The sequence below is a fragment of the Ptychodera flava genome, chromosome 14, assembly GCF_041260155.1.
Source record: "Ptychodera flava strain L36383 chromosome 14, AS_Pfla_20210202, whole genome shotgun sequence".
NCBI classification, from domain to species: Eukaryota; Metazoa; Hemichordata; class Enteropneusta; family Ptychoderidae; genus Ptychodera; species Ptychodera flava.
Genome location: NC_091941.1, coordinates 7,844,885 through 7,868,000, shown reverse-complemented (window position 1 = coordinate 7,868,000; position 23,116 = coordinate 7,844,885). Strand labels below are relative to the sequence as shown.

Sequence of the window (23,116 nt, the reverse complement as noted above, 5' to 3'; positions counted from 1 at the left end):
GCAAGCGTTCTCGTGTAGCACTGAGTATGACCATAGAGTCTCGGTGTTTTGGATGACATTCACACGACGGTGATGGTTTGAACCAGAACCACCGCGGGCCTCATCTTGCGATAACACTGTGAGCACCCTTCAACAGGTGGAAATGTTTCGGGAAGATAATTAAAACAGAAAGTTAAAGTAAATGCTTTCTCTTTGATGGACGTTTGGTGTATGTATATGCAAGAAGGCGAAGACAATCCACCATTACCATTGGTAAAATTATTTGACGTTCTATATCCAAAACTGAGCGGAACATCTATTTATTTTCGTAAAAACCTTGGCTTTATGCTGATATGAGCGTTGAAAAATATTTGCATATCTCCCGTATTTTCATATCATTCTATTTTCTTAGACCCGGATGCCGTTAGTCATTTTGTAGGTTTGCGAGTAAACAATTAGGTGATCATGTTTTTGACATGGAGTCCAATGTCAGGGCAGCGTATAACGAACACATTGAAATACATGAAGTAGAATAATGGGAAATATTTGCCTAGGGTAACGCCCCACGGAACGTTATTGTCTTCAAATTACATTCCGGATTGTACAATTCATGTTCAGTGTCTATGTTGAAAGCTGACGTAACTCACGTCTGATGACTGAATAATCTACACTTGATCTTGACGTCGTGAAATGATCGTCAGAGAATCGGTGCCTATGCGTAAGTAATTTGAAGGAACGTCACGGATATGGATTAACGACATCGCAAAAAAAATCCTGTTGATGCTAGGAAATGAAAACTTAACGACAAGTCAAACAGCATACCCAAGTTATTATTCTTATCGTTCATCGTTAAAAATCTTGAATTATTGAAGAAAAATTGCGTGTTCATGACAAAAAAATGTTATGTTGTGTATTTTGAGTGATTTTCGTCGCGCATGCGTAAAGGTAAAGATAAACAAACAAACTGAGGGCCCTTTAGTAAATTATTCGTTTTTCACGACTACCCGTATCAGACTGTGCGCTTCCTTTATCTTCGTGTTAACTGTATTGTGCTTTTTAAAACTAACTTCATGGGTATACGATATAGAGAAGAGAGTACTATCCCAAAATTTACTCATTCATCACGACTTATGGTATTAGACTATGCACTACTTCAGATAAGATATCTGCAGTGACGTAACAACCTTGGTGCCGTCATCTTGGCTTATTCACGAGTGCGTCAGCGCCGTCAACGGATAAACAAATGTACGTCTCATGTAAATCGATTACGGCTCTCTGTCAGTCGCGGGATCATGTCTAAAATTGAACGAGAATTCGACGTGCTAGTGTAAAAAATTATCAGAACTTGGTTGATTTATTGATATATAAGACTCGTTTTTATTTGTTCAGGCACTTGTATGCACCTTGTTGATAATTTTGAAGCGGCGATGATATTCCATGTCTTGATGATAGGGACAACTGCATTGTCAACAACCGCTTTTAAACGGCAAATGTCAGATTTCGAATCAAAGTATTCTCGTCCCATATTTAATCCGCTTTTTTAATAAAAGCGTTGTGAACACCATTTCTAGTTCGTAAATACTGAAGTCCTTCTAAATATCGACTGACATACATCGCTTCTTCCCGCCAACTTACACATAAAAATATCTTTTCCGGGTGTACGTGCAAACTATATATTCCTCCAATGCAAAATGCCACAACCACTTTATCAGCTTGACTCTTTCATAGTTGTTAAGTGTTAGAGAAGTGGAGAGCAGCAACTGATAAAAAAGCCTCTGATGATAGTCTGATGGACTCGGAAAGAAAAGGGCCTCACCTGGCAAGCTGGTTCAGTTACTGAAAACTAAAACTTGTATTTTTATAGCAAAGATTATGGACCGTTTTCACGGATTCAGTCTTTGGTCTATATATCTTTCTTTATGCAAATATATGTAAGAGCTGATCGAACCACTAATGTTTTGAACATCGAAAATAGTTAGTTAGGAGTTGAACATCGAAAATCGTTAGTTAGACACAAAATTTGAAAATCGTCAATTTGCATGTGACTGCATTCGTCTGCAGCAAAGTTTTATAAATTTATATCACTGTAATTACTGTGATATTTAAGAATAATTGCGAAGGCTTAGGGCAGTCGGCCTATACGCTCCTCGAACTGGAAAAACTTAAACTTTTTTGCTCAAATCACATCAAGTTTTCTCAAGAAGGCTTTCAATCATTCCCCTCCGAAAATCAAAAGAATAAAACTCTGACGTCACTGTGCAAAATTTGGTATTGCAGAAACAAAATACTAAATATTTACCAAGACTTAAATTTCAAAACGGCCACCTTCCCCGTCCTTACTCTTTTTGGAAAACTTGAATTTTCGATTTTTACAAAATTGGTTGGTGAAAACATCAGTTACTCCACAAGCTTTAAGGTTAGCCCCACAAATGACAGGCCAAAACCGTATTGTAAAAGTTGGAGAGTCCGCATGTCTTACTCCAAGGCACATTATGCATTAATGTCCCTTATCTACCTTAATACACAAAGACAATGCTATTGTATCACACCTCCATGGTCAAGGAAGTGAAATGACAGCAAGAACACCTGTGACAATGATCGAGGCCGTTGAGGGCTCTCTATTGCCTGAACAGTTGAGACTTTGATTAACATATAAAAAGAAAGTTTGATTAACAAATCAAGACAAACACCTCCTCCTGCATTTTGCAGCGCGAATGCAGTACTCACACCTGCGAAATGGCCAGGTTGTACATCACATTCCAATATTCATATTCAAGGTTTCTATTTGACTGTACATGACATATCGTGCACTACTCATCTTATCTGACTAAACTATAGACCTCTTAACAGACCCAGTCTCAACTACTCATGGCAATTCTTCAGAACCCTGTAAGGTACCATTTTGTCAGCATTGAGCAAATGGGTTACACCCAACTTATGTCAGTGTACGATTATTAAGTACGGGCAAATCGGCTGAAATTCATGTTTGTCACATCTTGTCGATGATTGGCTATTTATAATTTCATAATTCTGTTATGTCAAGGTAATGACACGCAAGTATCATATTAGGTCAAAACATTTAAGCTGTTGACCAGCGCTAAAATGATGCAAATTAAACAAATTCCTATTCAGTTCAGTCTTGAAGACGTCTATTACACTTTTTACAGCTAGAGGTGGTTGCACCAATCTCACAGAGAACTTACAACGTGTAACCATAAAGGGCGAGGATAGATTTTTGACTCTTTACTTGAATCGTATTCTCATCTGACGATTTGTACTGCTCAAAACCAGACTGATCATGATTGACGTGCAGGTATGCGCCCCACCATCCCCCTCCCCGATGCAGATTCATATATAGAGCCAAACAAACACCCACAAGTTATCAATAAACACACCTACCACGGTTCCATTTTCAAAGTAGATATCACATCACATGGCCTTCCACTTGCAGTTTGATGACTATATCATCATTAGCTCCGTGAAGAGTTCATCTCTGATAGTCCAAACATTTCATTATCTTCTCAATCTCATTTCATGCCTTTTACTTGCATCAAAACTTGCATATTACTTGTCCCATCAAAGTTTGCTGATGTGGTCAATAGTTTTGCGAAGCGTCTGAAGTTGACAAACTTGAAACAGAAACCCTTGGAACATAAAGTCTTATGTGAACTAGGAAAATAAAAACGCCTGTAACGAAAACATCATGAATGAAATAGACTTGAAGTCTTGTGTGAACTAGGAAATTAATCAATGATAATAACGGGTATATCGTCTTCTAAATTTCAGAAGCACATAAAACGCAATAATACGTACAACGATAAAACGAATGAACGTGATTATGCAAAGACAATGCATAGGTTTCTATAAAATTACTATTAGATAGCATACTAATTGCTCAATTGATTATAAAGCTTATTTTTACTTGCTTCGGCGTGGTTTTTTTAAGATTATTAGCTAGAAATGGTTATGACGTAATCTCAGGGTGATATATCGGATATATTCTACTCCACATCGATATCGTCAACTGTGCATTATTGTCGAGACATCACAAATACGAGTAACGATTGACACAGAAAATTACATCCATCACACTAGATAAATTATGCCAATAGGCTTCATATTATCATCATCTAACTTACCTGTCGAAAAAACTTAAGCCATTTACATATTTCAATCCAATTACGGTAACCATAGCCTTTTTTGAACTCCACACGAAAGATATGCTGCTCAACGAGGATACCAGAGTCTTAAGTTCGTAGTTTTAGCATTCCATGATAAATACGACGATGTTTCTAAGCAGAACTGAAGTTCACCGCATTGACCCTTAAAACAGAGTCGGTTAAAGTCCATGCTAGCTCTGGTGTCGGCGAGCTCGTCCCTAGAAGGGGTGGTCGAAACTGTATTGTTTGTTTGACCTTTGAGGCCTCACCAGGACTGTGCTGTAGCTGGACGGGATATGTAGACGTACACAACCTACTTTGAGTATAGTGTCGGAAATTTAAAAAATATGCAAGAAATTCAGTCAGTCATATAGCCTATAGTACGAGAACTGTAGTAGTTCCTCAGTATATAATATTAAAATATCAAATAGTATAAAAGGGTAAATATCATTTGTCATATTGCCAGGCGTTTTCCATGTCCCAAATTAGATCCAGAATAAAACAACGTCACTTCTGTTAGATGGTGGTTATGCGGGCTTCCAAGAATTCCTCGGTAGAGTCTTCTGTCAGAGTGGAGAATTCTGTAGAATCGGTTGGGGTACTGAGGGCCTTCTTGGGGTTCCAATCTTTCCTCTTCTGAACGAGAGGGATAGCGATGAAAACAAGTGCCCCGAGGATGCACAGTCCACCACCGATGTAGAAAGCGATTGTGAAGGATTGGGTGTGGTCGTATGTGGCGCCTGGAACGTAATAAATAATTAGCTGTCAAAAATTTCGCCATGAACAAGCAGCACTGGAAAAGCTCAAGTGGTAATTTTCTCTCTTATCGCGCCGGCATACTTTTGCAACAACATGTTCGACTAACTTAGCATATCTTTCGATGCCATGTTGTCCAAAAATCTTCCTCTACGTAGATGAACTAAGTCATGTAGAAGCATTTTTCAGTCTAGAAATACTGTTTAATCCCGCGCCTGTCATTTTGATCTCAACTGTCAAAGGTTACTTCGTACCTGCAATGCTTGGGCCAACCATTATGCCAATGCCACTTGCTACATAAGTCAATGTCCAGGCCTCCGCCAATATCTCACTGCCAAACAGATCCATGCACGCTTTGAATAACATCGAATTGAACACGCCAATAAAGAACCCAAAACCTACAAAAAAGAGTAAATTCTTTAATAACATGCGTTATGTAGAAATTATTCTGGACAAGGTTGTTGAGGAAAATTACAGATTATTTTGATACGCTTCCATCAACTGTATGTCAATCATTTCAAATTACAACAATAATGAATTATTGTCGCAATCCTTTACGAAACGGCTGTTAGGGTACTGATTTTGTAACAGTTAAGTCAGAATTACTCATTAACACTGTCACTGGTATCATATTTGTAACGGGTGGAGACCGTTCACCATTGGTTCAGTTGGTTCAATCGCTTACCTGAAGCGAAAATGACCATCCCAGGGAAGGAACTTATCATGAGCAAACTGAAGATGCCTAGCGCCATCACAAGAGAGGACAGCGGATAGAGGTAGACAACGTGGAACGGGATGCGGTCACCGATCAGGGACGAAATAGTACGGCCTAGCAGATCTGTGACGCCCATGGCAGTCAGGGTTAGAGCTCCTTGAAATTCTGGAATCCCGATGGTTGTCATGAACTTTATCTGTATTAAAAGAGTTCAAGAAATGTAAACTTGAAACACTGTAAAATTACGTGTTTTTTTAGTTTAAAATATACTTCCACTGCAGAATATGTTCTTTTCATTAGAAAAATGAATTTGAACCATCAAAATAATTTCAGACATTCACATTAAGATCTGAAAGATCACGTTAGAAAAAATGTATACATCTGTATCATTCATTTTATAGTTGTAATACCTAAACTTATATATATATATATATATATATATATATATATATATATATATATATATAAGAGGCGCTAAAAGATATATATATATATATATATATATATATATATATATATATATATATATATATATATATATATATATATATATATTTGTATAACAATCTGAGTATATGTAACTTTGATGTTTGTTAGCCGAAAACAAAATAAACCAAAAACTTTTATACAATTACGTGGCTGGAATTTCATGGGTTTTTGTGGACAAATTTGTGAAGCTATTAACATTTTGACAAATTTGGAAAGCAAAGGTGCGTGATCATGGCTGTGCTAGTTTTTATGGCAACCTACTCGCATCAAGGACATAGACGCTTCAGCTCTTGAATAGAATTATGTGAGGGAAGTCAGGTAACGGGGGAGGTCAAGACATGCATGTACCCGGTCGCTATGGGTCTATTCTTTAACCGTACACTTCGGGTGCAGCTAACGGAGCTATTCATTGAAAACGCTTTTCCGGGAGCAGTTTTCGAGGGCAGGGGAAATTTTAATTTTGCTTGGGCAGGGGATATATTTTTGGTGGTAGGGGAGGAAATTTTAGGGTTTTTTTTGTCGGGCAGGGCAGATATTGGTTGATTGTCCCGGGGACAGGGCTTTGAGAAAAACGAGGAGAGAGGGGAAGCTACTTTAAAAACGGGGACAGGGGAAGTTGAGCCATGGTGTTTCCGGTAGAAGGCCACTGCAGTATGTGTCAGCATGGGAATGTTAATTTTCAGGGAATTTTTTTCACAGGGCAGGGGAAAATCGACAGGTTTTTCATCTCAGTATAGGGTAGCTTCATGTCTGCAGGGAAATGGAATGACAAATATTGAGGGGAGTTTTTTCCAGGGCAGGGGAAATCGGCAAGTTTTTTCGCCACAGGGCAGGGCAGCGTCAAAAATTGACACTGGGGAGGGGAAACAGGCAAATCTAAGTGGGGAGTGGGTAAAAATGAAGTTTGAGTGCGGGAGGGTAAGTCGAAAAATATTCAGTGGGAGGGCAAATTATGAACAGGCAATTAATTACCCTCAAGTCAGTTCACATTACTTGCCATGCACAATATATTTTGTCATAGTAAAAACCCCTTTAATCGGACATTGTTCGTTGGCTGCACCTGACACTTGTTGCACACCTCGTCCCTGCGTCAATACACGCACATATTGCCCTGCAAGGCATCGTAAATTGTGGTTTTCAGTCCGAAGTACGCAAAACTCGCAGCCACGTCGGAAACATAATTCATGTAGATAAAAAGCGAACCCACTGTTTGATTTTGCTATCTTGTTTATTTATTTAAGAATTAGTTTGGAAAATCCAGGTCGAGATCTCTTTGGGTCAAATAACATCCTTTCCTTTTATGGAGTGACGGTCTCCAAACACGATAGCTGAACAGTCTAGCAGTTATTTATTCAACCATTTTTTGGTCTGAATCACCTTGTGACTCTGTCATGTGAAGAAATCATTAACCTATATTTTGGTGCTGTTAATTTTTTAAGTATTTAACCCGTTTTGGCACGCGCAAATATAATTAAATTGAAATGATAGCACTCCGAAGTAAACTCAATTTTAACCATAACTAAAATTTTTACAAAAAGTCCTTTCTAACCTCGAATATCGCTCGTTTTAATATTTCCCGCGGTGTACATTGAAGGACCTTATTGCAACAGCTTAGAGACAGGAATTCTCAAATAATTGGATCTGATTATTAATGGTAGAATGTGCCTGAAAATTGAAGACTTAGACTTTTGCTCAAACTTTACTCGATAAAACTTCCGACCATTTCTTTCATAATCATGAATATAATTCAAAAATGCCGTCATTTCCATGTTAAATGTATGTTAAAGAATCAAATAATTATCGATTTTGAAAAAGAGGAAGGTGAAAGGTGAATTTACTCAATGATCTTCAAAATGAGCGACTGCAATATTCCATCGTTTCTCTCCCGTTTTTCTTGTAAAAATAGACGGATAATAAAATCAACACAAAAATAAACCAATGTTATAAACTTACCATGTTAACAAAGGGAAATATTAAGGATAGATTCGCTAAGATGTTGCCGAAAATCCACAACCACATGCCCGGTGCTTGCAGAGCCTCTAGAAAAGTTTTGATATATTCTCTGAAAGTTGGCTTTTCCTGTTCTTCTGGAGAATTTTCCATCAGACTCTTCTTTTGGCCTTCAGCAGATTCAAGTTTTTTCCAGGGTCTTTCGATTGGTGCAGGGGAGTAGGTCAGAACGCAGGGTATGCCGACCACAGCAACAACGCCACACAGTATCCTAAAGGTGTAGCGCCAACCGACACGCGCGCACAAAACTTCGATCAGCGGGTTGAAAACCAAAGAACCTGAAAAAAGCAAAATGAAATGATAACGCTAAATAGATGACTTTTGAAGTTTTTGTTGTTATTTTCTCATTCACTATTGTAGCTTTGATCAGTTTCCATCGATATGCAATGCCAAGCAATACCATATTATTGTATACAGAGTATTGTATATGTAGCCACTTTTCTGGTCTTTTGTGACTTGCAATGTGCACACGTCATACCTGACGCATTGATGATAACGACTGTCGGACCCTTCTCAAAAAGCGCAAGCTGAAAATGTCAGAATTGCTCTCTAATCCCCGTGATCATGAATAGTGATCACGCTCATTTTAAGATTCCGGGTCATATTCATCATAAATGAACTTACCGACACTCCAGCCAAGTGTGGCGAAACATGTCGCGCGGGCGCTGTTCTTCCTCGGAAAGTATTCCCCGATCAAGTTCAATGATGTGTTGTCGATAAAGTTTGATCCGACTCCATAGATTGCGCTGTACGTCAAGAATAGAAGACTTGGATTCGGTACAAAGGATGACGCCAACATGCCTATGGAACATAAAATGACTCCGCCAATGGCAACTTTCCTGTGTCCGTACCGTTTGAACAAGCCAGTAGATATCGGTGAGGCAAAGAAGAACATTCCAAAAGCCACGGAACCGATCCACCCTGAAAACACGGAAAAAGAAAAGAAATTGTCATAATGATGTTCAACACAGGTGGAAAATATTAATATTGGGTTCTACCCGAAATGTGTACAACTGGTGCGGCTTTGTTAAATGATAATCGAGAAACCTTTGTAACCGTTGACACGGTAAACAGTCGTGCAGCTTGGGTAGTTGAAGGTGACTGCGCATGTCATGGGCAGGTTTTATTTAGATACCCTGCCCCATGCACTCCATATTGCTTACAGAATGCTTGTATCACAAACAATGTAAATGTTCTTGGAAAAGTTACTTGCACGGTTTAGCATAAAGAACTGAAGAGTTCATATATTAACAACTACAATATACATTAATTTTCTTTTTCATTTGACTGATTTCATTTAATCGACACAAACAACAACATGACGACAAACATACACAATACCGTTGTGCTAGGATGACACACAAAAGTTAAAAACTTATTCCGCTGTGGTTTCGCTCAAAGTTTTTCAAATGTACCTGCTCGACAGACCTAGGCTTTTCATATACTGTATTGATCTATAAACGAAATTTTGGGGTTTTCTTCAAACGTTAGAAAGTAAACTTCATTGACTGTATGTAATATGGCCAATCACAGCCTGTTCTTACATGTAGATTAAGTACTATCGACATCATTTCAAAACATCAGCTCATATTGAGCACGAACAGAGCAAACCATGTCTGGTACACACTGTAAAAACTAGACATGCTTCTATGCAGCTATTGCTATGCAGGTTTTGAAAGTTGTTTATGCCGGTAATAGCACGCCTTATGCGACTGCTCGGCTTTTGAAGCTGTCGTAACTATTGAGCACTTTAAAATGCTCGGACGTTCGTGTTTAAGGAGCGACTTGATTTAACATTTGTTTGAAACAAGTTGTTTTGTTGGATACCCATAAAGTCTTCGAAATTCTGACATCGATGTAGAGACATCAGCACTGGAACCAAGAAATGGTTAAAAGACGATTTGCATTACATAAGCCTAAGGTGTGTCATGAGAGCAGGGGCGTCATCTAGTACGATTTTCAGCATGTTGGCATCTGGGCAAAAGTATGTCCTGAAAACTGGGGCGTCAATTTGACATGTACATGTATTGTGTTATAAATGCCTACTTAAAACTGTTCGTTTACTTCGATCACATCCCTGTCGCTTCTCTCTATTGTATGCAAAATATCATGCGACGCAGTATAACAAATGTTCGAAAACAAAATTTGAGATCCTGCCATGAAATTGTATCTTGTCTGTCAAGGTCAGGCCTGTCAGGAGAGCCGGGCAAATAGTGATCATCACGTTACAACTTACAAGTGAAATGGTTCATATTTACACGGTCACTGCACCACGGTAGGACGGTGATATCTATCACTGTGACAATGAATTTTAAAATATCACAAAAAAGACAGATGGCATACGGCGTTGATTACGGACGTAAAACTTTCAAAAGCGTATAAACACGCATAGTACGATGAGTCACTAGAAATATTTCTTTAGTACACAGACATAGACACAGATTTAGACAGACACAGACACACAGACATAGACACAGTTATAGATACAGACATAGACACACAGACAGGCATAGACAGACACAGATAGACACACAGACATATACACACATACACACACACATATATATACATATACATATTGGGTTGGTCACGTGACACTGTCGGGTACTGTCACTTGGAGAAGTCGTGCTCCGCAAAAAGTTCTATTATGTGGTTAAAATACGGTATTTTTCCGGTGAATCTTTGTTGGCTGTTTTGATAAAGAACATTGAAACTATGGGTGTGGGAATGGAGACCTGGCGAGCCGCAATTGGCGTGTTTTGGCAACCGAAATCCTGGAGATCTGTGTCAACTTGGGATCCATACACGCCGTACACACAATGGTCAACGGTCAATGAATACATGTACAGGTGCGGGTGCTGCTACATAGTTTTGTGCTACGTTTGCATTGCCACGTATGGACTGCTGGCTGCCCATGACACATTGCATAGTTGGATGGAGTTAAGAGGTATGTTTGACAGGGCATCGAAATTCTGTACAGAATCTACCCACACCGATACTGCTGCAAGTAATTTGTGCAGAAACCGTCACAGTTACAATCGATGCCAAGGTGAGTGGAATGGCATGAACAATCCAATTATTCAGCCTCACGTCCCATGTCTACTGGTATTGGGTGGCGACATTGAGTTAAACCCTGGTCCAACAACTAGAACACAACAAGCCACTTTATCGAGCTCAGGGAATATTGTACCTCCTTCACGCAGTCCTTCACAAAATCCTGTTGGTGCCACGTCAGAAGTTGAGGGAAATCAAATGATGGCAATACTTACGGATATACAAAAAGAGATGAAAGAGATTAGGAAAGAATTAAAGACAGAATTGGCAGACGTTAAAAAAGACATTGTAAAATCAATGGCACCGTCCAGAGTTTACAAGATGATTACCGAAAACTTTTGGATGAAAATAAACAACTAAGGCAGAAGGTAGACAATCTTGAAGTCAGTTGTGATAATCTGCGTGGTCACAGTGGTAGAAATAATGTTATCATACAAGGAATACCTGAAGATGCAAATGGGACGGAAACATGGGATGACTGCGAAATCAAAGTCCGTCAATTTTGAAAGAAAAATTGCAGTTGAAGATGCGGATAATGAGAATACGTTGCACATTGAAAGAGCTCACAGGCTGCCGGATAGAAATACCCATGGCAATCCCCGCAGAATCATTGTTAAATTCCTGTCATATAAAGCACGATGTCGTGTACTTCAAGCCGGTCGATCCTTACTGAAAGGCTCAAATCACAAGGTCATGGAAGATTTTCCTCCATCGGTTCGAGCTAGAAGAAGAAATCTGATACCGTTTTTGCAGAGAGCGAGGAGACGAACATAAAAGAGCCACCTTGATATATGACACTATTCTCATTGAAGGCGAGAAGTTTAAATTCGACGAAACAAGGCAAGAACTTACTAAGATATAGGGACTCGGCCGGCCCAGTGCGTCTTTATCGCGAAAAAACGGTCATCCAGCAGCGTTAACGAACTCAAAACTTTCTGTTGTTTCCTGGAATTCAAATGGTCTTAAAAAATATCAACACAATCAAGAAGTTAAAGACTTTCTGTCAAAATTCGATATTGTTGGTATATGCGAAACATTTGCTTCATCGGACACTGATTTTGATTCATTTTTACCTGGTTACTCAGCCTTTTCAACTTCTCGAAAACGACTCTCGCAAACTGGAAAATTTTCTGGAGGGGTCACCATTTTTGTCAGATCAAATCTGTCACGTTTTGTTAAGAGAATTCGTCATGTAGATGATGCAGTATTTCTTCTTTTTGGAAAAGACACGCTAAATTCTGTGCGTGATATTATTATTGGTATGGTGTATGTTTCCCCTGAAGGTTCTTCAATATACAATGTAGGAGAACAAAATGGAATTTTACGGTTAGAAAGTTATTTAGAAGATCTTTTTGCTAGTTTTTGTCAATTTTGATTTAATTTTAGCAGGAGATTTTAACGCACGCACAGCAAACCTGGAAGATTTCATTATTCAACAACATGATGACAAAGACCCTTTCTATCACTGAATTTAGATATTGATGATTTTGACAGGGTACGAAACTCAAAAGACGAAGTGGTCAACAACTTTGGTAGAAGTTTATTGGAATGTTGCTGTACGTATAATTTACATATTTTGAATGGTCGCTTTGAAGGCGATAATGAGGGCGAATTTACATGTGTTACAAACCAAGGTTGTAGTGTTGTGGACTACATGATTGTCAACAGTAGTATGTTTGAATATATTCAAAATTTTAATGTTGGGTCTTTTGATTTTTCTGATCATTTTCCCATACAATGTGAATTTCACTTTCCTGAAGGTGTTAATGTATCCAGTAACACACCAGTTAAAGAGTCAGTTGTTACACCTTACTACAAATATGTATGAATGGCGATCAGATTGATTTCTTCTTGGGAAAGTTACAAGACGACGGTACAGCCACTTTACTAAGAGAGTTTAATGATCAAATTCATCAGTTTAATGTTGATGAAGCCTTGCGTGTTTTCAACACCATTATTTCCAGGGCCAGTGAATTCATGAAAATTAAAGCTGGAGTTTCCAAGTGTGGAATGTCAAAACCCTGGTGGGATGAGGAATGCAGTGAAAAGAGACAAGAGAAATTCAGATTATTACGTAATTTTCGCCTTTCAAACAAACCCGAGGATTTTGAGAATTACAAAAGAGCCAGAAGTAAATTTAAATATCTCTGTAAAGAAAAGTTGTCAAGTTATCAAGAAGATCAGAAACAAAAGATGATAAATCTTTGTAATGACCCCAACAATTTTGGGCTGTCATTAAAAAGTTACGCGGTAGTGCTGGGGGAAGTTTACAAGCTGAAATTTGTCCTTCAGAATGGTTTGATTACTTTAAGAATCTGTTAAATGTGCGAAATATTACATCTAATGATAGTGATTTCAGAAATAGAGTGAGATCAGAGTTAAGTGATCATGACAACCACTGTTTACTATGTACAGAAAATCAACCTGTATTGGTCAATGATACAATATCTGTTGAGGAAGTCCATGACGTCATCAAGAGCTCAAGTAACAAGAAAGCCCCCGGCCCTGACGGTTTTGTTTCTGAAATTTTTAAATATTCCATTGACATTGTGTCGCCATTATTGTGTAAACTTTTTAATGTTATTTTCGACGTTGGACAATATCCACAGGAATGGTGTAAAGGTATTATTTTTCCGTTACATAAAAAAGGTTCACTTCTTGATGTAAACAACTACAGAGGTATTTCGTTGCTTTCAGTTTGCAGTAAATTTTTTACAAAGATCCTGAATCAAAGGCTTGTCAAATGGGCAAATGAGAATCAAATTATTGTAGAAGCTCAAGCGGGTTTCCGTAAAGGTTACTCTACTGTAGATAACATTTTTTCTTTACAATCCCTTGTTCAAAAATATTTATCTGCAAAAGGTGGTCGTTTATATATAGTCTTTATTGATTTTTCTAAAGCTTTCGATAGAGTAAATCATGAGTATTTATGGCACAGATTAATTTCATATGGTTTGCACGGTAAGATATTGGAATGTTAAGATCAATGTATTCACAACTCGAATCATGTGTACGATGTAAAGATGGGTTAACTGAGTATTTTAATTGTACAGTTGGCACCAGGCAAGGTTGCATGTTAAGCCCTTTTTTATTTTCGTTATATTAATGAGCTGTCACAATACATGTATGACACACAATCAGCTGGTATTTATGTAAATGAGAATTTTCCATCAATCAGCTTGTTAATGTACGCTGATGACGTAGCTGATGTAGCTGACTTACCGATAGCACTGCAACGAAAACTGAATCACCTGGAAAAATTTTGTAAAGATTGGGAAATGGATGTAAATCTCAAAAAATCAAAAGTTATTGTATTTAGAAATGGAGGTTACCTTAGGAGGTATGAAAAATGGTTTTTCAGTGGCGAAAGAGTTGAAACTGTAAGTTATTACAACTACCTTGGTTTAATTTTTTCATCTAGATTGTCATGGTCGCCAGCAAAATTAAACCTGGCTGCGAAGGGCTCTAAAGCGCTTTTTTCATTAAAAACAGCAATTAGAAAACTAGGAGGGATGTCAGTGGAAAAAGCTTTCAAATTATTTGACGCTGTTGTTGTTCCTACCATATGTTATGGGAGCGAAATATGGGGATTTGAATATTCAGAAATTATTGAACGAATTCAGTTAAAATTTTGTAGATTTTTAATGGGAGTGAATAGCAGTGTAAATTCAGAAGCTCTACTTGGTGAATGTGGCAGGCTACCTTTATGTTGTTTTTATTTTAAAAGATGCATCTCTTATTGGGTAAAACTTCTTGTAATGGAAGAGCATAGGTATCCAAAAGCATGTTATTTAATGTTGAAAAAAAATTAGACGATGCAGGTAGAACTACCTGGGCAACTTCTGTTAAAAATTTACTTTTTAGCTATGGTTTGGCTTAGTATGGCTTGAGCAACAAATAGGTGACCCAGGAGTTTTTCTGTTTCATTTTACACAAAGAATTCAGGATTGCTATAGACAAGAATGGCACTATGCTTTAAGTAACTCCCTAGACTTGAGGTGTACTGTACTTTTAAATCATTACTTGAACCCGAAAAATATTTAAACTACTTAAGTTATAGAAAAAAGAAAGTTTTAGCTGATTTTCGCTGTTCAACACATAAATTAAATGTTGAGTTAGGGCGCCATTATAAAATTCCACGTCATGAAAGAGTCTGTATGTACTGTAAAACTGTCAGAAATGTTCAGCATATAGAAAATGAATTTCATTTTATATTTATTTGTCCATTTTATGAGGATATCAGGGTAACTTACATTCCTCTATATTCTAGAATGCATCCAAGTGAGAGAACTTTTATAAATCTGCTCTCGTCACAAGATGAACATGTAATTTCTCAGTTTTCTCTATATTTGCTAAACGCATTGAAAAAACGTGAAGAGCTACCACGTTTACCAAGGAGCTAGCATCTCCTTGGTCAAGTTTGGATACTTTTGAAGTACATACCTATTTGTATTTTCTTCTCTCTGTTTTGTAATTGTCACAGATCTCCCTATTATTGTATTTTCTTTGAAAAGAATGTGCGATGGGCTGAGGCCTTGCATTGAAATAAAGATACTTACATATACATATACATATATATATATATATATATATATATATATATATATATATATATATATATATATATGGTAAAATAAAGTGGCACCATATGGTATGTCAATGAATATCGATGAACGTCATGCACGATATATTTTAAAACACTTCAAATTGAATTGAAAAATTTGTTTTGACAAAGTCACTTCAGTCGATTGTATGCAAATGATTACATGACTCAGTTTACGCTGACACGCTGTGTTTTGCATTGAAGGATGTCATAAACGAAAGCTATATTGACGAGAGTCGCGCCCTCTTCCTGAACAGCTGACTACAGAAGATTTTATTCTTGTAATTGAATATCGGTATCTGTAGGCATTGTTTTTCAGTTCGTTATGGGATGTCGCTTGTTATTGCAGACGAAATAACCCGCACAGTGGGCTCCTTCTTTCAAGTGTTTTACTGAATCGAGATAAACAAAGCATGCATTCCTTTCAAGCAGTTTATCACTATGCCGACGTTCACGAACGGTTTTATCAGTGCGACCGTGAAATCTATAAGTTTTGGTTAATCACGCATAGCTTTTCGCCCTTTTATAGTTGCTGAAAGTCAGTGCAGAGTCCTTAGCGTGTAAAGTTTACCAACTCTTATGAACATTTTTAGCGCTTTACAGTCTCACTTTGCGTACCCATCTGAACGAGCTACTTATGAATGTCTTTCGCTTATAATCACATATCGGGTTAATTATAATCAATACGGAAAATTATGTACTTCTGTATGCTTGTTAAAGAAAAGTAGAAAGTGGCGATCAGCAAATATCTTTCACCGAATCATTCCTGATAAATAATCGTCTAAAAAGAACACCTTCAGACTCTAGAAACCAACCATTAACTCTTTCAACATACACGTGTTTTGACGGTTGTCTCGGCGTGTTAAGGTAGTATGCACCTCGAAAGTGAAAGACTTAAACTTTTGCTCTAACTTTCCTCAAGGGATCTTTCAATCGTTCTCTATCAAAATCAAAAATAAAAATAGGGGGTCACCGTGCAAATTTTGGTACTAGAGAAACAAATTACCCAAGATTTACCGATATTAGAAATTCAAAATGGACGCCATCAACTCTATGGAGAAAAATAAAAATTTTCGCATTTCAAAAAACTAAGCCGGTGAAAAGTTTTCTTTCACCAAGAACTTTAAAATGAACCCACACATGTGGTATATCAGAAGAGAATTGTAAAAGTTTGAGAGTCCGAATGTCTGTCCCCGAGGTGCGTTCGACCTTAATGTAAACTTGATAACTACGACGAACCTTATCACGCAGTCGCCGCGTGATATTCAATAGAAATGCCCTATTCCAGTTCACCCGAATTTTAGTATTTGTGCATTCGGTGTGCAGCCCACGAAGGTCGAGACAATGGGCATTGTCGAACGGACGATGCCAAATAATAGAAACTGGCACACAGTTGGAAATTCCCTAACCGAATAAGCTGCTGTCACTCTCGGTGAATTTTATCTAGAATTCATGGCGAATGGAAACAGGCAACTCCAAAGCGAAAATTGATAATTCAATGTAGAATTCTATTTATTCTTATTTCAGCAAAATAGAAGAAATTCAGCAAAGAAGAATCATGGGAACTCGGGTAAAACAGTCGTAGAAACCAAAGCATTATATTCCAATATCTGACGTAACGTACCGAAAAGCGTAAAAGTGCTTTTTTACGATGGAAGAACAGTGAAAAGAATGATGAAGGGTAGAATTGTGAGAAAAAATTACCATCGAAACCGTCGTTTGCAAAGTTCAAATATCATAATGACTGTAGTGATGCATCGCGCTAAATTTCAGCAAACCCTGCTGGTGAATTTTGGGTGAGTATGCAGTAAATATCAGCGATGCAATCTGTCATAAATCTAGCTGTCATATTTTTGATTGACAGTTCTGGCTTCGTTATCAGTTGGAAAAAAATTGTTACAGACATGGTGACGACTCCAATCATTGTGAGAACAATCCACCGATAGGCTGTCAAACAGTCCCATAAAAGATACGTCTCGTGAGGCTTCCTTCGTTCCATCATACTTTATACATGAATTATTTGACGAGCGTTTTGAGCGAAACGATGAAACATACGCGAAATATTAAATACAAACTCTCCAGAGGGGGTAGGAAAACTGGAGAAATTTGCACTAATTACGAATTTATCTTTTTTAACAATGAATCTGATGATTCATGAATTTATGTCAATTGTTTTCGAATCGCAAAAGTTAATAAAGTCGGAAAAGACAATAACCTACAACCTGGTCCCGGTATTGTATGAAATAATCTCGGAGTAAAAACCTAGCTTTTACTCTGTCAAAGCTAGAAAAGAGGTAAAGGCCTCACCCTTCACATACACCACGGATGATTATCAGCATGTACTCCTTGAAAACGGCCACCAGGTTTAAAGATTTACAAAAGAGAAGAGAGCTATCTCTGTAGCGAATAAAGTTACATCTGATGTACGGGCCTGTGTAAAACGTTTGCATCACGTTGAAATGACGTGAACATCGAGTGAATATGCGATACCTATTGTATATTAACTGACCTGTTTCCAAATCGGTGATTTCATATTCTTCCTGCAGCTTTACGAATATTACACCGAAAGAGCTCGGGATACCTGTCAAAGGTATAATGACGATGAACGTACACACCGTAACTACCCAGCCCCACTTGTTCTTGATCTGTACCATTTTGAATACTGTACACGTTTGCCTATATATTAGAGTCCCGATTCCTTGTCGCTGGATTTCAGGCGCCGCGCAGACACATCCACTGACAGCTGAGCTGACAATTGAACAGTGAACCGTCAGCTGTGAGATCAGCTGGTAAATATAATATCAATGGCTCATATGCATTGTAGTTTGACCAATCGCAGTGCAGTGTGGGCGTAGCTGCATTCAGGTCACCTTATACATTGCATCACTCGGTCGAGTCGACCTTTGGTGAACTTCTCTCCGAGTACAATGCATGCCTGATTCACACTGTAGCATATCAAAAGTAGGTCTTTCGCAACGCTCATCAAAAATAGCAGATGATGGCACCAGCCTTTGCAAAAGTCGAATGAGTAGCGACGTGAACGGTGACATCAGGTTCGGCCATGGCTTTTTTCATCACTGCGGTTGAAGCGATAGTTAATATGATATAGGGTCACAAATGTATTAATTAAACGGACGAGCGCATTTATTGTTTTCAGTCACGCAAAATAGCATTGGCGTGATTTGATAATTTATGTCAGTTATACCAGCGCAGTAAACGAGCGTTAAAGGAAACGTGAAACTGAATGTATGTAAAAAAATTGTGGGCATAACAAAAGTTACGCTCACAATAAGTATTAAATAAAACGTACTACAAATACAGTTTACCTCAGTGAATTTAAGTGTCTTCCTGGGATGAGGCTTGATAAGCTGACAGACAGACCGTGCCTCTAAAATAACGGTTCTCTTGGTAAGAAAACATATCAATAAATGGAAGAAGGTTTATATATACATTTTTTTTTATTCAAGGCTTGTTTAATAAATGTGGTAAATTCACACATTTATAAGAATCCACCGATGTCAAATTTCACACAAGTTTCAATACTTATCATGCATATGTAATTTAAGAAGAATGGAGAACAGTATTCCAGGTGTTTGGCCAAAAAAGTGTTGTTTCTGGTCAGCGCGCCCATCACGTGAAAGCCTTCGCGTCAACGTGTTTTCCTGTTTTTATGGAGCTGAGATTGACAACAGAGAATATTAAATATTAAAGTCACAAGATGGCGTGCTTGTACTAAACTACCTCTTGCCCACTCAAATAACCATAATTCAGTACAAGACATGATAATCAACTATTAACTACATGTTTGGAAAGCAGAATGATTGACAGCAACAAAAAATGAGGATCGTCGACCCATTTTTGGAAAGAATCGTAGTCCAGAATTGACAACTGGGGACTTATACTTAAAGCGCAGTGGTCGTCGCGCCGCGCTTGCGTGGTTTTTTTGTTGATAAACATAAATTTTTGTAAACATAAGTCTTCTCAACTCAATAGGAGTGAGATGGGAGCAGTCCCCCACTTTGTTAAGGCCTTTGTAAGACTCAACATCATGCAATAGTAAAATATTAAGATCGGAAACGAACTTCAGTGGTATAAACTCGTGTAGAGCTACGAACATTGGGACACTACACTCAGCACATTATGTCGCTGAGTTCACTGTACGCAGACACAGTGAACAAAAAGCTTTGATCGCGCGCGATCACGCTGGTTATACACAATGCTATGTACAGTACAGTGAAAATACATAACTAAAATGATCAACATTGCCTATATATGTAGACCAGCAACAAGCACAATGCCTAACACAAAAATTACACTCAAGACCATGATCGGCTAGCCTGAGCAGGACACGGGAGATGTTGTTGGGAGACGGTCACCGCGCGCCGCGTGACGTACACGGATATAGAGAATCCGGTCCCACAACGTACCGGCCGGCCCGCGACGACTTGGCCCACAACCAACTGTTGATCACCATGTCTTACTTCTCCTAGTATTACGTGGTAAGAAATAGTAAATGTCAGGAAACAATAGACAAAACGAGCGGGTTTTCGCGGCATTTGGCAGGAAAATTGCACGGCTACACCGTGCATAGACGTATCGAGAGATCCTGTGCCCCGGGCCTGTGCACGGTCATGGCAGTGATCCAACCGCTAGCTGCATGGTGTAGGCCTACAGGTGCTGGGCAAACTTCGTTGTTGTACCTCCTGATTGCCGGGTAGGTCTGAATCCTCTTTCAAAAGAGATAACCCCCACATAACAAGAAGACCTATGAAAGGTCCTTCGCTTGACTTGATACCTGTACTCAGAATTCTCGTTTGCACCCCAAAACGGGGTAAACTTTGTTGTAGTTGAGTTGGATTCTCCACAGCCGAGTGTAGCGCGCCATATACCCGGTTTGACACGGACGTTCATTATACCCGGTTTGACACGGACGTTCATACAGACCACGGAACGGAACAGATGCAGAGATGCTTCTTGCTGCAGCGGGCATTGCTCTGCGAGCTGTAGATTTCTGTAGTTTGAGTTGTTGTCTGTGTACAACTTGTTGTACTCCTGTCGGGCCTCTTGAAATGAAAGCTCTCGTCCTTGCTAGCGATGTCGAAAACTAGAGCCCGGTCGTTGATAGTCTGTTGGCGTATACATGCGTACATGCGTACGTCTAGCTCTATGGCTCGAGCGATAACAGTAGCCGAGCCCCATTCAACTGATTCAAGAAAATCATGAGCAAATGTGATCTCAATCCAGCGTGCAATTATTGTTCAATATTCAGCAGATATTTAACTTAGATTAATTGACCTTTTATTGCGTGTTACATTTGGTTAGTTGGTATGCTTGTGACAGATCAGCCGCCATTTTAACAAGCGGCAATATCGCAAACATTACAATCAACCCGTAACATGTGCGGCGTTCTTGGATTTGTTTACAACAGAGGGGGACCCCCTCAGGAGGATGCGCAGCGCGACGACCACTGCGCTTTAACTTATACAGGCTGAAAAAGGGGCCAGGGGTTAACTTTTCAGCTGTTGTGTTGCATTTTGATCGATTTTCTGTATCAACGAAGGCATCATTCAACCCTTGATGTTATGAAAAATGTCAAGACATTTTTTGTAAACTTTATTTTCGTGTAGCCGCACACCAGATGATAATATGTGGCGGCTAACTGTCCTGTTTAGAAGGTTGTTGCGCTACAAGGAGTGTCCCACGTTCTTTAAAGTCCCATTACTGTGGGGGCCGACTGTCAAAATTTGTGCAAATAATGTAACGTGGCCAGTGATATCCATACGGAAACAGTGGTCTTTCACCGATGCGTATTAGAACGCAACATGGAAGTAAACACCCGTCCGTCAGACAACTTGTTGGGAAGAATTGCGGCAACCTTTGTCTTTTACGGGTTTGAAAATGACCTTTGACATTGTTTATTGAATAAAACCGCCATTCAAACAAAGCAAGGTTTCAATAGGGTGCCATATCTTTCAGTTTGTATTTTATTGAAACGTCATTTGATATGAATGAAAGTTACCCAAGTTAGTGAGCTACTGAAACGGGATATTTTTGTTTTCCAGACAGAAGGCAGTGAAACACTGACCAAATAAAATAACAAAATTATATATGGCTTCATATTCGAATAGGTAATGTAGGTGTGGGACATGATGCTACCAATTATGACAAGAGCAAGTGCAAATATTGACTAGGTTCCTCTGTTCCTAGCGTTGTGCTCTCATGTGGAACATGTGTTCAGTGTCAGAAGGTTGTGAAATAGGACAGCTGAGGTCACCGGAAACATACATACTATTGTCTTGGTCGTAACATTAACACAGGAAAAATGTCCGGCAAAGATAGGAGAACTCGCTTCATTAATAGAGATTGCAAGGTCTTTTTTGAGGACAAGCGAAAAAGTAACTCTGACGGTTGAATTTTATGTCCTGATTAAACTACAGTCTTTCAGATACTTCGAATGATGTGTAACCTTTCTATCCGAAGAACATCTGATTAATTTTGGTTGCGCTTCTAATCCGTAAAAGTCAGTATGTTTGTTGTATTAAAGTAATCGGATCGACGGGAAACTTTCGGTTCTGTGTTAAGGACACAGAAGCTGTAACTTCAATTAACAAATGAATACACATTTGATACAAAGAGGCTGCGCTGATAGATTGAACACTGTGCATTCTGACATGATTTAGGAGTAGAGCAAAGAAGTGTATTTCACAAATACAATAAAAATAACGGAAAACATCAAAGGCTAAAATGAATCTGTTCACCGTAATTCTGAATATTATTTCGAAGTTTAGCAACAAGACAATCGTGAAATGAATCGTATATTAGTTTAATCATATCATGATTTACCCAAATAGTTTGCCTTCAAGGTAAAGATAAATTATCTACCGTTCATTGTAGACTGTCCCTACACTGTTTAACGGACATTATCAAGAAAGTACATAATGCCATGTACATCCCCTTACCCACGATTTTGACACCCAATGCGCATTGCAAAATATACCCATGGTCAAACAGCGACACGAAATAATATGGGACATCCGAAGTTGTTGTAAAGATGTCCCATACTTTAGCGAGTTTCAGTACTTGTTAATCTGAGATAGAGTCAACGGTTTTATGAGTATTTATTGCCTTTTGTTTAACGAAATATTGTGTTATACGTGTGACGTCCCCCCCCCTACTGCTCTGTGGTCTTTACTTTCGTCACCAAGGCCTGAAAAGAGGAAGTGGGGGATGGGGGTGGGGTGGGGGCGGTGACCATAAACCCCCGATGATGTCTAAAAATACCGATCACGTCACAACCTAGTTAAACCTGTCTCGTTATAGGGGTTGACAGATCATTCTTGATAAATCTAG

General features: G+C 38.6%; 1 protein-coding gene across 2 annotated transcripts in view; it reads right to left on the bottom strand.

The window, feature by feature from the left end:
• Positions 1–18,544, bottom strand: part of LOC139149167 (monocarboxylate transporter 2-like) — a 38,544-nt gene extending 20,000 nt beyond the window's left edge. The window contains exons 1-7 of one of the 2 annotated variants that reach the window (XM_070720741.1): positions 18,276–18,544; positions 8,734–9,030; positions 8,053–8,387; positions 5,581–5,806; positions 5,150–5,293; positions 4,119–4,879; positions 3,379–3,666 (exon numbers count right to left, since the gene is read on the bottom strand). In XM_070720741.1, coding sequence (XP_070576842.1) covers positions 4,656–4,879; positions 5,150–5,293; positions 5,581–5,806; positions 8,053–8,387; positions 8,734–9,030; positions 18,276–18,420 — 1,371 coding nt within the window. In that variant the 5' untranslated portion in view covers positions 18,421–18,544 and the 3' untranslated portion in view covers positions 3,379–3,666; positions 4,119–4,655. Of the gene's footprint in view, positions 1–3,378; positions 3,667–4,118; positions 4,880–5,149; positions 5,294–5,580; positions 5,807–8,052; positions 8,388–8,733; positions 9,031–18,275 lie in introns of those variants that run through there. The other variant, XM_070720740.1, reaches the window with a different exon arrangement.
• Between the last annotated feature and the right edge of the window lie 4,572 nt (positions 18,545–23,116).